The 17,108-nt window shown below is 45.4% G+C and overlaps 2 protein-coding genes across 5 annotated transcripts in view; one reads left to right on the top strand and one right to left on the bottom strand.

Moving 5' to 3' along the window:
* PAQR3 (progestin and adipoQ receptor family member 3) overlaps positions 1 to 17,108 on the top strand; it is a 33,059-nt gene that overhangs the window by 11,970 nt on the left and 3,981 nt on the right. Inside the window, exons 5-7 of one of the 3 annotated variants that reach the window (XM_032334695.1) lie at positions 2,923 to 3,013; positions 5,964 to 6,138; positions 8,078 to 8,718. In XM_032334695.1, coding sequence (XP_032190586.1) covers positions 2,923 to 3,013; positions 5,964 to 6,106 — 234 coding nt within the window. In that variant the 3' untranslated portion in view covers positions 6,107 to 6,138; positions 8,078 to 8,718. Of the gene's footprint in view, positions 1 to 2,922; positions 3,014 to 5,963; positions 8,719 to 17,108 lie in introns of those variants that run through there. The other 2 variants (XM_032334696.1, XM_032334694.1) reach the window with 2 other exon arrangements.
* Positions 14,378 to 17,108, bottom strand: part of BMP2K (BMP2 inducible kinase) — a 122,042-nt gene continuing 119,311 nt past the window's right edge. For both annotated transcript variants that reach the window (XM_032334693.1, XM_032334692.1), the window contains one exon: positions 14,378 to 15,815. In XM_032334693.1, coding sequence (XP_032190584.1) covers positions 14,479 to 15,815 — 1,337 coding nt within the window. In that variant the 3' untranslated portion in view covers positions 14,378 to 14,478. The remainder of the gene's footprint in view (positions 15,816 to 17,108) is intronic.

Here is a 17,108-nt window from a genome sequence, read left to right as displayed (position 1 = left end):
TTATCAGTGCAGGGGAACTTCTAAGTTTCCAACTTTGTTACCTGTGGCGAGGGTAATGCCAGTGAGAACTGGCAAATATGCAATAAGGGATTGATTGATTGATTGATTGATTGATTTGATTGATTGAATTGGGGGAGGAAAAGGAACTGGAAAAGATTTTTCCCTGGACCTGTTGAGTTGGAGGCACCTGTGGGACTTAAAGGTGGAGATGAAATTGGAACTCAGGTCACAGTTGGAGACCAGTGATCAAGATTTGAAAATCATTACTGTATTGGAGCCCTGAGAGCATGTCCCACCCACCAAGGACAACATACTGGCAAGTAAAAGAAGAGCTTTTAGAGTTAGGTATTACGGGGCACCTCGTGAGAATGCCTCCATATTCTGGAGAAGAGGATTAGAAATAAGACTTAAGATCTCAGAGATCCACATAAAAATGCTTTAAGAAAGCACTTGAGAGTAAACTTAAGAATTTTTAACATCACGGGGCGCCAGGGTGGCTCAGTGGGTTAAGCCTCTGCTCCGGCTCAGGTCATGATCTCTGGGTCCTGGGATCGAGCCTGCTTCCCTCTCTCTCTGTGCCTGCCTCTCTGCCTACTTGTGATCTCTCTCTGTCTGTCAAATAAATAAATAAAATATATTTTTTTTTTTAAAGAAAAGGAATTTTTAACATCAGTAAATATGCCAGGAAATCTAGCAGAAGTAATACACTTGTTGCAATGGGGTCTTTTCTGGAATATGGGGATTTAACTGCAGGTTTTATACAAAAGAATCACATATTTTTTAAAAGACAGAACTAATAGTAGGCTTACATGTGCTTGAATGAAGTTGGCAACAGCGTGGTGGAAAGCATTTGGGTATAAAACTAGAAAGAAAGGAAGTTCTGTGATCTGGCAAATCGAGTGCTATGACTTGGCCAGCCACTTTGTCAGCTGGAGAACAGGGTGATGCTTTCTTCATACCATTAAGAAATCTTGGGAGAAGGTGAGACAGTGGTGATGAACTTCAGTGATCCTGATAACTGAAAACCTCATTTCTCTGCCAATTTCAATTCCCTGAATATAAGTTAAAGAAAGTACGATGGTGAACTACAATCTAGATTTAATTCTAACCCGAAATGAATAACTGGTTATTGACAGAGAAGGGACCAGAATTTGACATGACATAAACACATCCTTTTTAAGCTTATAATGAGGAGAACCAGACCTATTGAGCCAGTACATTTTTGAGAAATTCAGAAAAATATGGTTTTCTGGTTTCAGAAATCTTACAATAGAAATAGGTTTGAGGAAAAAAGTGGTTCTGAAAGATAGAAATCTAATGTGATCACAGATCATTCCAGTGAAGAAGCAGAGGTTGACTTCCTGAGAAATTCTCCAGTAAGCTGTAATTTTTAAAAGATGGGGAAAGAGAGAGAGACTTAACCAAAGATAAAAAATTCCAGAAGGGCAAATTCTGGGAAGCAGGGTATGGTTGTGTTCTCGTGTTGATCGTTCTAAGAATGTAGGATTTCGGGAGGGCCAGGATAATTGTCAGCCATGTGTAGACAGAAGTAATTTGTCTTTATTTCTTTTTTGTTGTTTTTGGTTTTTAAAGATTTTTATTTATTTACTTGACAGACAGAGGTCACAAGTAGGCAGAGAGGCAGGCAGAGAGAGGGGGAAGCAGGCTCCCCACTGAGCAGAGAGCCCGATGTGGGGCTCGATCCCAGGACCCTGGGACCATGACCTGAGCCGAAGGCAGAGGCTTTAACCCACTGAGCTTTTTAACCCAGGCGCCCCTTGTCTTTATTTCTTAAATGGCTTCTTGTGAATTTACAACCAGAATTAGGATCAATATGAATTGATCCTATTTTATTTTAGCTGGCTAATTTTCTTAGGGCAAGGAAAAGCTTCCAGTTAGAGCTGAGAGAGGGACCGCTTCACACAGCAGTTTCGGGAGGGCCACTTACCCGGGTCGGTGACCACAGTTCATTGTTGGGCCCAACCTCTTTTTTTTTTTTTTTAAAGATTTTATTTATTTATTTATTTATTTATTTGAGAGCGAGAGGGAGAAAGAGCACAAGTAGGGGCAGAGGGAGAGGAAGAAGGAGGTTCTCCGCTGAGCAGGGAGCCTGACATGGAGCTGGGTCCTAGGACACTGGGATCATGACCTGAGCTGAAGGCAGAGGCTTAACCAACTGAGCCACCCAGATGCTCCCAACACTCTTGTGTCTTTTTAACCACAACTCCCTGATCTTCAGTTTTGTTTTTTTGTTTGTTTGTTGTAAAGATTTTATTTATTTATTTGACAGAGACCACAAGTAGGCAGAGAGAGAGGAAGGGCAGCAGGCTCCCCGCCGAGCAGAGAGCCCAATGTGGGGCTCGATCCCGGGACCCGGGATCATGACCTGAGCTGAAGGCAGAGGCTTTAACCCACTGAGCCACCCAGGCGCTGCTCATCTTCAGTTTTTGCTTATTCCGCTGGTACCTCCAGTCCATATGCGTTCCACCTGCACACCTCTAGTTGGGGTGTCCGTAGGACCTTCAGCCGCGGTACAGTTCTGGCTCCCTTAGTTCCCTCACCGTTAGAGCACTCCGCTCCACTTCTGCGGGCCATTTCCTACAGGGAGGAAGAAGGAAAGGGAGGGAATCCCAAGTAGACTCTGTGCGGAGCAGGGAGCCCCACAAGGGCTTAGTCTCACAACCCTGAGACCGTGACCGGAGCCACAACCAAGAGTCAGACGCTTCACGGACGAAGCCGGCCCGGCGCCCGTCTCCTACAGTAGCGAGAACAAGACTTCCGTGATTGGACACTGTCCTCGATTAAGATTTAACAAGGCTAAATTCCACCTATGACTTCTACCTAGTCTGTGAATTAGATTCCTAATAAATGAGGAATTCAGTCACAGGAAAAAGATCTGTGAAAAAATGTTTTGCTTTTTAGGACTTTGCACCCCGTGTGATTGTGATGTATGTAATCGCTCTTCTGGCTTTCCTGTTCTACATCTCCAAAGTTCCAGAGCGGTACTTTCCAGGTGAGTCTCACTTTCATGGTGCTCTCGAGACTTTCTTCTAAATATATGGTAGAAGTATATGCTTGAGTATCAAAAGTTAGCTTTTTTCAATATTATTGGTTACAGAATAGCTCTCCTATTGTCAAATGTTATCTAAAAGCTTAACTTTCAATGGACTTTCACAAACTCGAGTGCAGTAGATGAGTTCCCACCATTTCCTGATGATGAGCTAGTGACAGAGCTAGGAGTCTTCTGACTCCCAAACTCTGCTTTTTTTGTGGAATGCTATTATCAGTTACCATTGACTTCTTTAATAAACCAGCTCAGCTTAAAAAGTAATTTATGTATATAGAGATCCACAAAACAAGAAATAAGAAAAGAGAGGAAAATAAGATAACAAAAAGAAGCCAGGGTTAGGATCACTTCACCATATATCCATCCTGAGGTTCTAAAAGTAGATAAAGGCCGCCAATCTGCCTTTCAGCTTCCTAATACCCAGTGCTAAAGGGAATATAACGTAAGTGAAGGGTCTTCACGTCCGCAAGATAGACACAAGCTAGTACCTCAATAGGACAGATTGCCCTGATTCTTCAGTCCAGAAAAAAAAACCACCTTTGATAGAAAATAACCAAGAGGACACTGGGTAGAATGAATAATGTTGTCCAGAATCTGTCTTTGCTTGTTTAGGATCTTAGGTCTGGAGTCAGACTGCTGGGCTTCAAATCCACGTCACCCTCTTACTAGCTGCACGAGCTAAAGAAACTACTCGTGCTTTTTCGGGTCATTTCCTCATCTGAGCCCGGAGATCATACTTTCTCTCATGGTGTTACTGCGAGGATTATGTGAGAAGGTGTACATGAACCGTTTAGCAGGGTTCCTCACAAGTAGTAAGCACTCAGTACAAGTCAGCAGCTATTGTGATGGTCCTTCCTCGACCTCAGTCCCGGAAGTGGAGGTTGCGGTTGGGTAAGGGGCAGCGAGATAGAAGTCTAGGGATCTTTGGCTTGAGTCAAGAGAACAGAGCGCGTAGAGCAGTGATTTTTTGGTGTGAGGAGCTAGACGTCGGACAGTGTTCACTTGCAAACCGCAGACTTGTCGCTCCTTCCTGGGCTAAGAATGTCTTCCACAGTGAATTGAAGATAGGATTATGCTACTCATAGTGCATGTTGGGAAGAAAAAGGATGAGAAACCCTGATCTAGAGAATGTATAGATCACAGGCTTTCTTCCGTGAACTTGGTTGTCACGTGAGTTTTAAATAAGAGTAAGACGAACCTGAGGGTAAACATTCCGATTCCACAGCCTAACTGAGACGTGACCCTACACTGAAGACCAGCCCTCCTTCAGGGAGAGCCACAGTTTTCCTCAGGAAACGGTTCTAGCAAAATAGATTTTTGTGGCACCTTAATAATAATTCTTTTTATTTTTTTTTTAAGATTTTTTATTTCCTTATTTGACAGAGATCACAAGTAGGCAGAGAGGGGGAAGCAGGCTCCTCATTGAGCAGAGAGCCCGATGCGGGGCTCGATCCCAGGACCCTGGGATCATGACCTGAGCCGAAGGCAGAGGCTTTAACCCACTGAGCCACCCAAGCGCCCCTAATAATTCTTTTATTACTTATTTTTTCATGACAAGTACATGTAGAAAACTGAACCGTGTCATTTTTCTACATTATATAATTGTAGCCATAGTATTTTTATGCCAGAAGTTTATGCCAGAACTTTGATACCGAAGTTTCCATTTGTCTAACATAGGATCCCGGTAAAAGGCCAAATGTTACACAACTTAACATTTCTCCCAGATGAGCTTGACTTAAACTGTGCCGCCATGTAGCTGAGTGTGTGGCGGTGCAGGCACGGCAGGAGCAGCAGACATCCGGAGACCCTACGAGATGAAAAGCTTCACGGATAAAAGTGATAGCTCAGATGCTCTTGAAGGAGTGGCTTAGAAACCGGGTCTCCCCAGTCCCCATTTGTGACCTGGCTGTAGAGAGAACCGTGCAGTGGTGAGAATGGTGGCTGACTACTATGAAAGCAACAGGTTGACACCGAAGAACTTACTTTCAGCTCAGTTACAGCTTTACGGATGTAGAAACAGCACAGTGGTATCTGACGGCGTCCAAGGATCCCCAAAGGTGTCCGTGAACACAATTAAATATATCTATGATATTTATCTGACAATGTGATCGGTTTTCTTTGTAATCCTCTGTGTTTTGTGCTTTTGAAAATGAATCTGTGGGTTTCACTAGACTGTCACAGTACACCGTGGCACCAAAAAAAGGCTAGGAAGTCCTACAGAAAGGATTGTGTGGACTTACACTTTAAAATCTACGCACTGTACTATTTCTCTTGGTAAGAAGAGACAGGGGTGGTGACTGTGAGAATGTTTACATGACATGACCACAGAAGCACCAGTGAGTAAGGAAAAGAGAGTTAATCTAAATTTCTACAGCTCTGGATTTCATTTATTTTGTTCTTTTTCAAGAAGCTTTCGCATGTTAATTACCTAATCCCCTTGGAATCTAAGCATAAAGAGAAATAGTTCTAAGTTGTGTGTGTGTGTGTGTGTGTGTGTGTGTGTGTGTATCTATGAACTAATCAACCTCAGTAACGATGAAGCCATAGTAATTACATTTTGTGGATGAGTCCATGACACATATATCCAGATAAGTAACACAGGAGACCCAGGAGACGAAAAATCAGATTCCTGAAATTAACCAAATTAGTTTGGAAGACACATTTGGAATAGTATTTCCAGAATTCACCAGTGTCCTTAAAGTAGACCCAAATATGAATTCATCCTTTTAAAAAAAAGCCTTTGGGTTTGAATGAATCTCCTGTCAGTCTCCAGGTGCTCTGACGCTGCCGAAATCTTTTTGTGAAGCCGTATTTCCAAGTCCAGAGATAAAAATACATTCATATTTTAATATCAAAATATTAGTCAGTATTCTTGTCTCTCTGCCTTCCCTTCTAGGACAACTAAACTACCTCGGATCAAGCCACCAGATCTGGCACGTCCTTGCCGTAGTGATGTTATACTGGTGGCATCAGTCTACGGTGTACGTCATGCAGTACAGACACAGCAAGCCATGCCCGGACTATGCTTCACATTTGTGAATGCAGGAATGGCCGCCTGCTGTATACAGTTGGTAAGCAATATGTCACGGGGAGTTGTCTACCCCACTGTTTCTAAGATTCATGTTAGCTTTTCCTTTATTCTCCTATTTAATATATCATGAGTAGTACTTTATAAAAATGGAAAAATATACTTGGGAATCTGTAATAACTGCTTTCCAGCCCTTAAAACTACTAGTTTGCTGCTTGTACAGAAAGTGAAAATTAGTTGACAGTTACAACAATGAACATGAAAGCAGTGTAGAAATAGTATTAGTTTTGCTTTACACCAGCTTCATTTCCTTAGGAAGGGCTTCACCTCCGTTATAAAACGGAGTCATCCTGTGTGGTTCCTTTAATAGAAGATACTTACAGTAGTGGATCCAGTCGAAGTGCCTCCTCAAGGCCAGGGTTGCAGTAGCCTGTGCTTAGCACAGCCAGGAGCGCCGTCCTGAGTCATCACTCGCCTTTAAATACACGGGTTGTGAGAACTGGCACTTAAGGTATGACTGATCTCCTTTAGCTGTAGGCTCCCTTCTCCTTGGGAGCTTTGGATTTGTTAGTTTGCTAGAACAAAAACTTGAAACCTTCCCTCCTCTGAGCTGAGAGAGGCATTAAGAGGAAAAGAGCTTGCATTGTCATTTCCCAACCCATGAGAATCACATTAAAAACTGATACGATCAGGCCACAGATTCTGTGGTCTAATAACCAAGGCTTTTCAGCTTTTTTTTAAGCTTTTTAATTTCAAGGACTATTACTAAGTTCCATGTAATAATGGCACTCTTGCCAGTGGATTACAGATTTTTCGTTCTAAAATTCCTGTAGCAAAATAGAGAGTTTCACCTCTCCGAATTTGCAGTCCTGCTAAATTTCTTGACGGGTGGGGGTTCCCAGTTATATGGGTGCTACTTTCTAGGCCACAGAGTCCAGATGGCCCAGGGCTGACCCTGAAATGAACGTTAAGCCTTAGAATAATAAAGTCATGTAGATGCCCCAGTTGGTGACAGGAGTATTGCCCGTACTCTAGTCTTTCTGTGTTCCCTTGCGTGAGAGCATTTTACTGACCGCGCAGAGTGCTGGTAAACACGATCTCATACTTGGGCCTGAAGCATTGATTCATCTTTATGTATACACCTAAGAAATACATCTCACACCCCAGCATACATAGTCTTCTCGTTCCTTGGTCTTTTCATGTGTGTAAATTAGATCCCTTTGGACGCATTCACAAAAACACGTTCATCGGGATATAAAATATTAGCCAGATTTCTTAATGGGTTCACATGAGCTGCTTTAAATACTGGTGTAGCTTCAGAGCACTGGAATTCGTGTTGATTGAGGGTGAAGCCTACTTCCACATTGCCATTTCTGTATCTCATATTAGGGATGTTACTTTAATGTGCCTCAGTTTATATATCTGTAAAATTTTGGTTTCTTTTCAGTATAGTGTTTTTGGAGTATAAATTCCCCATGCTAGCATCTCAGCACGGAGAATCTTCCCGGTAGGCTAAGGGCACTGTATTGTACCATTATGGTGATGAACACACTACTTTGAAAATGGCTACTTTGCCTCATAAGGCCACAAATTTGATTCCTATGCTGTGTGATAAAAAAAGACTTTGCTGTAATGATAATAGGATGTATTTTCCCCAAAACAACGCTTAGGGGTCTAACGTGGCATTGTTGATTTTAAATAAGATATTTTGTCATTTTGGCCCAATAAAATACACTGAGAATAGTTAGAATTAATTTAAAAATAGAAAAGTCGAGTTATTTTAGGCCTGGTACCATTTTTACTATAAAATCTTCTCAAAATAGAAACCCTGAACTTTAAGCTCTCTTTTCTCTAAATTTTTTAAAAACATTCCTGGTGTTTTGTTCGAGTGTATGAATTATCTAATACTTGCCATCCAAATTAATGGGTTAAAAAGGCATACTATGTTTGACTGTATTTTTTTTTTTTTTTTAATTTAAAAGGCCTACAAGTCTGACTGTAGGGAGAATTCTACCATGGGAACATTTCATCTTTTTATGAAAGTGTTAAATACTGTAAGAAACCTATCCTCTCTCATTTTCATCTTTACTGTAAAATATTTTATTATGAAGTAGGAAATGAGTGGATGAGTGTGGATCGCTGCCGGCTATAAACACTTCTGTATGTCAGCGTTTACGGACCACCTACTGTGTGCATACCACTACTGGCAAAATTTGTAAGACATTGTTAACATGAGAGAATATTTAAAAATTGCCTACAAATCTGAGCCTTGTAATAATGTATATTTAAGTTATTTTTGGTTTTATAGATTTACTGAAATAAGATTAAAAGTACACTATTCAGCTACCATACTAAAAAAACTGGTTTTAATTTTACAGTGTGTAAACTAGAAAAGCTCTTTACCTACAGACTTTACACGTGCATTTTAAAACTATCCGTGGAGGTTTTAAACTGTCTATTGTGATTTATAAGGTTGTAGTTAATTCATTGGAGGCAATTATCTTTCTATATAAAGCCATTTTCAAAAGATAGTGCTTGTCTTTTTTTGTTATGACACAGAGTGCAATTCAGTAAGCTGCATGGCAGATACGTGTGATGTAAATAAACTGGTTTACTAAATGTATTACGTGCTGCTTGTCATTCTTTATAATACGTAACGGCTTCAAAATCATATTTTAGAATCAGGAATGAAGACTCAGGGAGTCTCTGTCCCATCCGCTGGCATCCTGCCCGAACAGAGTAACCGATTTGAAGATTGTGACCGACTGGCATAAAGCTGTGCAGCGCCATTCGGCAGGTACCTCCCTAGAGCTATCCTTTGCCCTGTAGTCCAGGTCAAGGGGCAAAGCCTGCACTTCTGGGTTCCTGCCAGCTGCTGAGCTGAGCAGATGTGTATCCACCTGAACGTCGTCGTTCTGGGTAGTCCCAGCCCTGCCAAAATGCGTGAAGCAAGAGCTCAGCTGTTCGGGGAGGGACGGAATGTCTTTCTCGCAGCATCAGCACAGTTACTCTGTGTCCTCAGAAGAGGTGCAGAGGCCGTTGGTACCGATGTCCCCGGAAATTCCCGATACGTCCTGAGTAGGGAGTGAGGGAGTGACCCAAAACCGAAACTACCTTTAAGGAAACACTTTCACAAGGGACAGGTGACAGCAGTAGGTAGGGGTCTCTAGTGAAAAGTGGCAACTCTCGCCTTAGAGGGTAGGAATGGCAGCCACCAAAGCCCTCGCCCAGCTGCGAAGTCTGGGATCAGAAACTCTGTCCGGAACATGCGTGTAACTGCAGTCGCGCCGGCCGTCTGTGGCAGAGGCCGCTGTTTGTAAATGTGCAACAGAAAACTCCACTACGAGAATGACTGACTACATCTTACCGATGATGCCCGAGCTGGCAGCATTTATATTCTTTATATCATTTTATAACCTTAAAGGGGATATAAATAGTTCTAATCGCGGGCTATGTTTTTCTCTAAAGAAGTGAACCGTAACTCAGCTGGAACAGTGGTGCATTCCACACTCTGTACCATTTGTACCATAAAAAGACCCAGGGCCCTTATTCTTCCGTGGAACTTTAGATGTTACTAAGTCAAAAAAAGAAAAAAAGTTCATAACAAGACGAATCTTTCCACAAGCCGCCAGTCTAAGGGCCCCTGTTTGTGAAATACAACCTAAGATGATGTGGTCTTGACGCCAGACATAACCCCCACCAGCACCAGGCCAATAAACAGGTTTTCTCTTTAACATCCCAAAGCCTCTTTTCTGATATAATCAAGGATTACAGTATTTTATTTAACCAAGTAATTTTTAAGTTATATATGTTACCAGATTTTAAAAGCTTCAATAAATTAGACACAATGCAAAAACAATGTCGGACGTTCACAAGGTACTTCAGAGTCAGGCTTTGCCTTACCTTCGTCATTGTAATAATCCGTAATTGTAGTTCCTGAACAGATTGTGCTATGAAGTATTTTTGCTTCAAGAATGCTAGGTTATGGGGCGCCTGGGTGGCTCAGTGGGTTAAGCCGCTGCCTTCGGCTCAGGTCATGATCTCAGGGTCCTGGGATCGAGTCCCGCATCGGGCTGTCTGCTCGGCAGGGAGCCTGCTTCCTCCTCTCTCTCTCTGCCTGCCTCTCTGCCTATTTGTGATCTCTGTCTGTCAGATAAATAAATAAAAATCTTTGGGGAAAAAAAAAAAAAAGAATGCTAGGTTACAATGTTTTCCTACTTAAATCCCACACTGTGAGCTTTACCCTAAGAACAGAAATCTAATCCTGTTCATTTTTCTATTCCACTAGTTGGAGCACAGTAGGTGCTTTCATGTCTGTAGTGTGAATAAAAGAGCTGAATCAAAGTCTACACCCAAAACACTGAAGACAAATAATGAAAAACTCCAGTCACTAATTACAAAGAATATGCCATCCATTTGGGATTTATTGCATTTAAAGAAAGCAGATTATTAAAACAGTAGGTATGATAAATACAGTAAGAAAATAATTTTAAATTTCAAACAAAACAAAGTGAATGAGGGACAGAATTCAGTCAATAATAAGCAATGTAAAGGCAATCAAGTAGTAAAATCAGTCAGTGCTTAATTAGATGCAGACAGAAAAAAATCAATTGATTCTATCTCATAAACAATTTCCCAGCTAGATTTGAGGACTGAAGTTACTTTAGAAATATAATAAACATGTAAATCAGGTTTATTAAAAGTTAAAGTTATCTGCTTAGTGGTACATAAAAGGCTTCAGAAAATTCAAGTTTAACAAAAAATGGAAGTGTAATCAAAGAAAGTGCACTTAAAGCTGTTTGCCAGCAATTTAAAAAGTAGCTTCCTATTACTATACTGCTTACTATTAGATGACCTTTCAATCACAAAAAGAGAGTAGTAATAAAAACAATTTTCAAAAGTAGCACAATTTTTAAATAAAAATAACCCCAAATGACAACCCATTGCATTTTCATCTACCTCATTCTTTTAGTGGCTTTTGTAAAACCTCCCTAGGAGTGAATGTTCTTTTAGTAATGATTGTGGTTGCAATTCCATTTAAAATTAAAAGTTCACATTAACTCCACAGAAGAGAGATGTGACATTTGCATGCATGCGTGTGTTTATATATTTTCCTCAATATATAAACACCCTGGTGCATAAAAGTTTTTAAACATAATTTTTATTCTCACAGTAGATACGTCATCTCATTGTCACAGTAGATCTGTCAGCTCAGTATCAGACCTAACAATGATGAGTGAGTTTGCTAAAAGGAAGAAAAAGTTTACTGCACATTCTACACATATTAAAACAAATGTACCAAACTCCTCAGAACTAGTGATACTAATACATGTGTGTACCTTCTAGCAATGCTTATATGAAGTACCAAAACTTGAACTAAGCAGAAAATGGCTCTGCCTTATGAACATCAGAGCAGAGGAGGGGTTCCACCTGACTCTTCTCCACCAGCCTCAGGACAACAATCTATCACTGTTAGAACAATAAGTGGGTGCGATCAGAAGGTGTATCTGTCTACAACTCCAAAAAAGGTCATAACTGCGCCCAAATACACATGCAGGGAGGGCGTGGGTCTTCTGAATTTCCCAATCAATACTTCTGAATAATAGTTAACTTTTCATCTGGCCTAAAACCCTTCTTCCTCTACCTAATACATACACCAAGCAACTTTCATTCTCAGCAGATACATTCTTCAGTGCCATAAAAGCTGATCTTTTAAACACAGTTGTGCTGAAGTGACATTTAAAAAGTTAACTTAATGGTCCACTTTTAAACAACGATTATTCAAAATCAACAAGCATTATTAAAGCTGTTAGGACAGAAATAACTTTGGCCTCAGATTTTTGCTAGTTTCATAATTTACTTCCCTTAGTGATGTTCAAGTATTACAGGTTGTTAGGACTACGTACAAAAGCACAGAGGACACCTGATTAATAACAGGAAAAACAATTTCAACTTTCCTTCCTTAAACGAGCATTGGGCCACCCCAGAACAGTAGCAAACGTTTACTGAGAGCTGTGTCCCAGGTATGGGTTAGGCTCTTTCCCGTGCCTTGGGAGCTCCAGCCTCCTAATTCTCATGAGGGAACCACCTGGGCATTGCTTGAGTGGCCTACGTCCTAACAATAGTGGGAGGAGATAATGAAAAATGGAACGCAACCCAAATCCTCTACTCCTTGGAAAATGCCTTTACGTCAGCACACGGGAATCTCCCCATGTCTATCCTGTTAGGTCACCTGTTGAGTCCTAATAGTTCCTCTGAGCTACAATCTCAAGAGAGGAAAGTCACTGGGCTGTGATACAAGAAACACAAGGATGGGAATATTTTAAACCATGTCAAAACTACTTCCTTAGAATCCATCCAACTTTGTAAGCCCGAAGCGTCTACATCAGTGTCTAAGTCACTTACAATTGTTCAGTGTATTAAAAAGCAAGTGTAAGCAAGGCCTTGGTATCAGACACAATCTAAGTATTTCATGTTTACATCCCAAGGAGACCACATTGATTCATCTACTGCCTCTTTTAAATTAAGAAACTCATGAGGTCTAGCAGAGACCAAGGCCAAGGGACTAAAATAGTCAACATACTGTGTACACATCCACCAACAAATTTTCATTAAAAAAAAATCTGTTTGATACAAACCTACTATATATATAGTTCATGAATTTACTAAATGAAAGAAAAGTATCACTTGAGTCTACCTTGTAAAGTTTTGAAAAATATCTACTTGAGCATTTGCATTAGCAGTATTAATCAACCTGAGAATCGGGGGGAAGAAGGTGCAAACATAGTATTTGCCTTTGGCACAAGGACAAGTAATTGGTGCAGTCGGGGCTCTAAAAATACGATTCTTAAGCAGTAACACAATGCTTGGTCTGCCTCTGCTACACTGTGATTCACATATTGCTTCCCTATTTGTCCACAAATTTATATCTGATTTCAAACATCAAAGAAAAAAAACAATAAACATGAATATATAGTTTAGTCACATATACTTTGCTTCTTTCCAAGTTTAGAACTGTGAAAACAGGCAAACAGCTCATTCCGTCTGGGGCACTATAATTAAGAGATTCTAATAAGATTACTCATAAAATAGACTTTAATTGGGTTCAAAAAAAGTTCATTTAAGGTATAGCAATCAAGAAGAGTGCCAGTTAATTAGTTTCCACCCCTTTTTGTAAATAGCTTTAACAGTTCTAGAAACTTCTAAATGTTGACAGGGAAGAACAGTTAATTATAACTTAAAATAGCCGGAGACACAGGAAGCACAGAGACCGGATTCACATTAATTCATATAGTAATTTCTATCTTATTAAACAATTTCTATAAAATCTCAAGTTTCTAATTAGGATTTGGGGTGTAAAAAAAAAGGCAATTTGGTAGCTGCGTTCTCTGGTCACCGGAGACGGACGCGTCAGCCCGCGGACCCCTGGAGCCGCCCGAGCGTCCGCCGGGTCAGCGCAGAGGTACTCGCGGCAGGACACGGGGTCCGGCCCGTAAGGCTTCGTGGGTTCCGGTCCGCGCTGCAGGACTCGCGCCCGAACCGAGCCGGGGAGCTGCTGCTCAGGACTGGGGCACGTCCCGGGACAGTCCATTTCTCGATGCAACACGATTTCATGTTGTAAAAGGCTCAAAAGCTCGGGGTTTCGGTACCTGTGTTTGTCCTGGAGCACAGTGTCCCTGCAACCCTGTCCTCACTCCCCGTTTCCCAGCGATCGGCTTTATTCCGGCACGACGGCGACCCTGGGAGCAAGCAGCCGTTCGGGAACCAGAGTGTCCTGAAGTTCCCGGTCTCCCTCCCCCGTGCGCACCCCGTGATCCCCGGGCTTGTCGGGGACGCCCGCGGGGTGCTCCGTCCTAATGGCACTTGTCTTGGAAAATGCGACCGTCCGAGGCGCCACAGTCCGTCGCTCTAGCTCCGCGACGACGCCGGGGACAGCGCGGGGACCGGCATCTCCGCTCCCGCAGACGGAGCTCGGCGCTTCTCCGGAGAACCGGGGTCTACACCGCGTGCAGGGGGAGAGACCGACAGCTCCGCGAGCGCAGCCGGTGCTCGGGCCCACGCGCTCCGTCTTCACGGCCGGATCGAGCCAGGAGCCCGCAGCGCGCACACCCGGGGACGCGCCGCTCGGAGACGAGGGACCGTCCAGGCCCGCTCCGGGGCGACACGGCTGCGGAGGTGGCCCGCGCCGTCCGTGCATGCGGGGGCCCGGCTCTCCTGGCGCCCCGGCCCGCGCGCAGCCTTCCTCTCTCCATGTGGCTTATTGGAAATGGCCTGTTCCGACGGGCTGGGGACGACGGACCCACGGACAGACGCGTTTTCTCGCGGATCCGCACAACCACCCACGCTCTGGCGACGGGCGTGCGGGCCCGCGCGCGTCCGGCCGCTACTGCTTGGAGGGGAACGGCGCGGCCCCGAACGGGTCCAGCTCGGCCGGCGCGGCCCGCAGCACCAGCTCGGTGAAGGGCACCGCGCCGAAGTCGTCGGTCCGCAGCGCCTCGGGGCTGTGCAGCGCGCCGGGCCGCGAGCTCGCCCTGGGCCGCCCGGGCAGGACGGGGCCGTGGTCGGCCCGCGGGTCGCTCAGGCCCGGGTGCGGCGGGTGGTGCGGGGCGAGCCAGGGCAGCTCGGGCGGACGGAAGGGCTTGGCGCCGAAGGGGTCCAGCAGGCTGTCCTCGGGCTGCAGGCCGCCGCCGCGGTCCCTGCCGTCGGGCATGGCCACGCTGATGTTCTCCTTGGAGTCCGAGATGGTCAGGAACTCGTTGCTGCTCTGGGAGTCGCGGCGGCCCGCCCTGCGGGGCCGGCGTGCGCGCTCGGGGGTGCGGAAGGCGGGCTTGGCGGGCTTCCTGGCGGCGGCGGCCGCGCCGTGGTGCCGCTTGCCATTGGCCCTGGCCGCCTCGGGCTTGGGGCGCCGCTGGCGGGACGACAGCTTCTGCAGGCCGCGCGGCTTGGCCCGGGGCGGCGGGGCCCCCGCGAGCTCCTCGAACGGCACGAGCCCGAACAGGTCCTCGCGGCTGCCGCTGCCGCCCGCGGGCGCGGGGACCGGCTGGAAGGGCGTCTGGCCGAAGGCGTCCACGCTCCGCGGGCGGCCGGGGCCGTCGTCCTCGCCCCCCCGGCGGCCGAACGGCGCCTTCGTGAACACGTCGGGCTCCTCGGGCTCGGGGCGCGCGGCGGCACCGGCGTCCGGCGGGCGCGGCTCCCCGCGCGGGCCCGGGCGCGGCTGCAGGGCGCGCACCGCGAGGAAGGGGACGGCGCCGAACACGTCCACCTCCGGCCTCGCGGCGTCCGCGGCCCCGTCCGAGGGCGAATGGCCGCGGCCGACGAGCGCGGCTCCACGGCCGCCCCGCACCTCGGCGCGCTCGTCGTCGGAGTCGGAGCTGCGCTTCTCGTCGTCGTCCTCGTCCGAGTCCATGAGCAGAGGCCGGTGACCCAGGTTCTCCGGCTCCGTGTCGTCGTCGTGGAAATCGCCCTGCTCCCCCTGGAGGGCCTCTTCGTCCTCCTGCTCGTCCTCCTCGCTGCTCTTCGGGGACGGCGGGTCCGACTCAAAGTCACTGTCGGACTCCTCGGTCCGCCGCGGCACCGGACCCCGCAGCGAGGGGCTCTCTGCGCTCTTCTTCCCGGCCCGCGGGTCCTTACCCACCGGACTGGCTCGTCTGTGCCTGATGGGGTCCGCGGAGCCGTCTTCGCCCCCCACGGATGAGCGCTCCGTTTTCTTCTCCGGGGAACCTGCAGGGTCAGAGAACAGTTACTCCGGCATTCCAGCACACCTCGGGCCCCAGCGGCTCCAAACCCAAGGCGAGGACACATGCCTCCTTCCCGCTCACGTACAGCAAACGACAGTTCCCTCTTCCCTCACTGGGCTCAGGTCCTCTAGTGCAGCCGCATTTACTTGCCTCTGTGCCCTACACACCTCCCACTCACCACAGGCCCTCCCTGATGGCTGGCTTTGATTGACGGTACCCACAAGGGGCCTCTGAATATAGCACAGGCAGATTTTCTTCTCCCACCTTCGAAGTAGGATTATTCAGCAAATCGCCCCTCCTCAGAATCCCACATTTACCAAACCCCCTTCTGTTCATATTTCAAGGCCGTTACAAAGTTTTCCCAGAGAGATCAACAAGCAGGAAGAGCTTGTCTGCTCAGTCATGTTTCACTGTAATTTTTTAAATCAGCCTCTGGTCATCTTAAGACTTGAGCTAACATGAGTGCAATCCCTTAATCTGATCAAAGACAAGGACCAGGTACTGAACTGAGACCGTACCAAGGACACCTACCTTCTCTATAGGCCACATCTTCCTTTAACTATCATATCTTCACTACTATACATTCCATTAAAAGCATGCTACCTTTAAAAAAAAAAACTTACCTACCAATATGTTCACTGTACGATGCATCATAAAACTGCATCAAATATAGTGCCTTACGATTTCACTGTATGGCATATAATAAAGACTGCATTAGTGACATGAAGATATCCTGCCACCCCAAGACACTGATGTATTGAATTGATTTTCCAGATGTAGGGATCAGTTTTAACTGATCCAACCACAGGTCACTTTCCCGTTATTAACGTGGTCCCTGTGGCATAGGACACTCTGAGTTCTTACCTTCTCTTTAGGAGTCAGTACTACTGTCTTCCCACCTCCCTGACTATTCCTTGCGGATCACACACACAGAGACTTCTCTTTCACGAACATCTCCAAAGGCATGGATGTTCCCCTGGGTTCCATCCTTGGCTCTCTCCTTCTGTATGTCCTCCTGTGGTCTTAAATACTTACATGCTAACCATCACGACTGGATCTCTCTACTACTGACCATGAATACTCTCTACTACTGACCATGAATACTTATCTTACTTATCTAATACTTATGAATATATATCCTACTATTACTCCAAACTCAGCAATTTCAAGAGAGCATCTTTCCTCTTAAAATGTGCTCCTCACCAGTTCCTACTAAATTAGTAAACAACACGTCTAACTAGTTCTGCAAATCAACAGAAGTCTGGAAATCATCTTC

Source organism: Mustela erminea, chromosome 2, assembly GCF_009829155.1.
Source record: "Mustela erminea isolate mMusErm1 chromosome 2, mMusErm1.Pri, whole genome shotgun sequence".
Lineage (NCBI taxonomy): Eukaryota > Metazoa > Chordata > Mammalia > Carnivora > Mustelidae > Mustela > Mustela erminea.
This window is presented reverse-complemented; position numbering and strand designations above follow the sequence as displayed.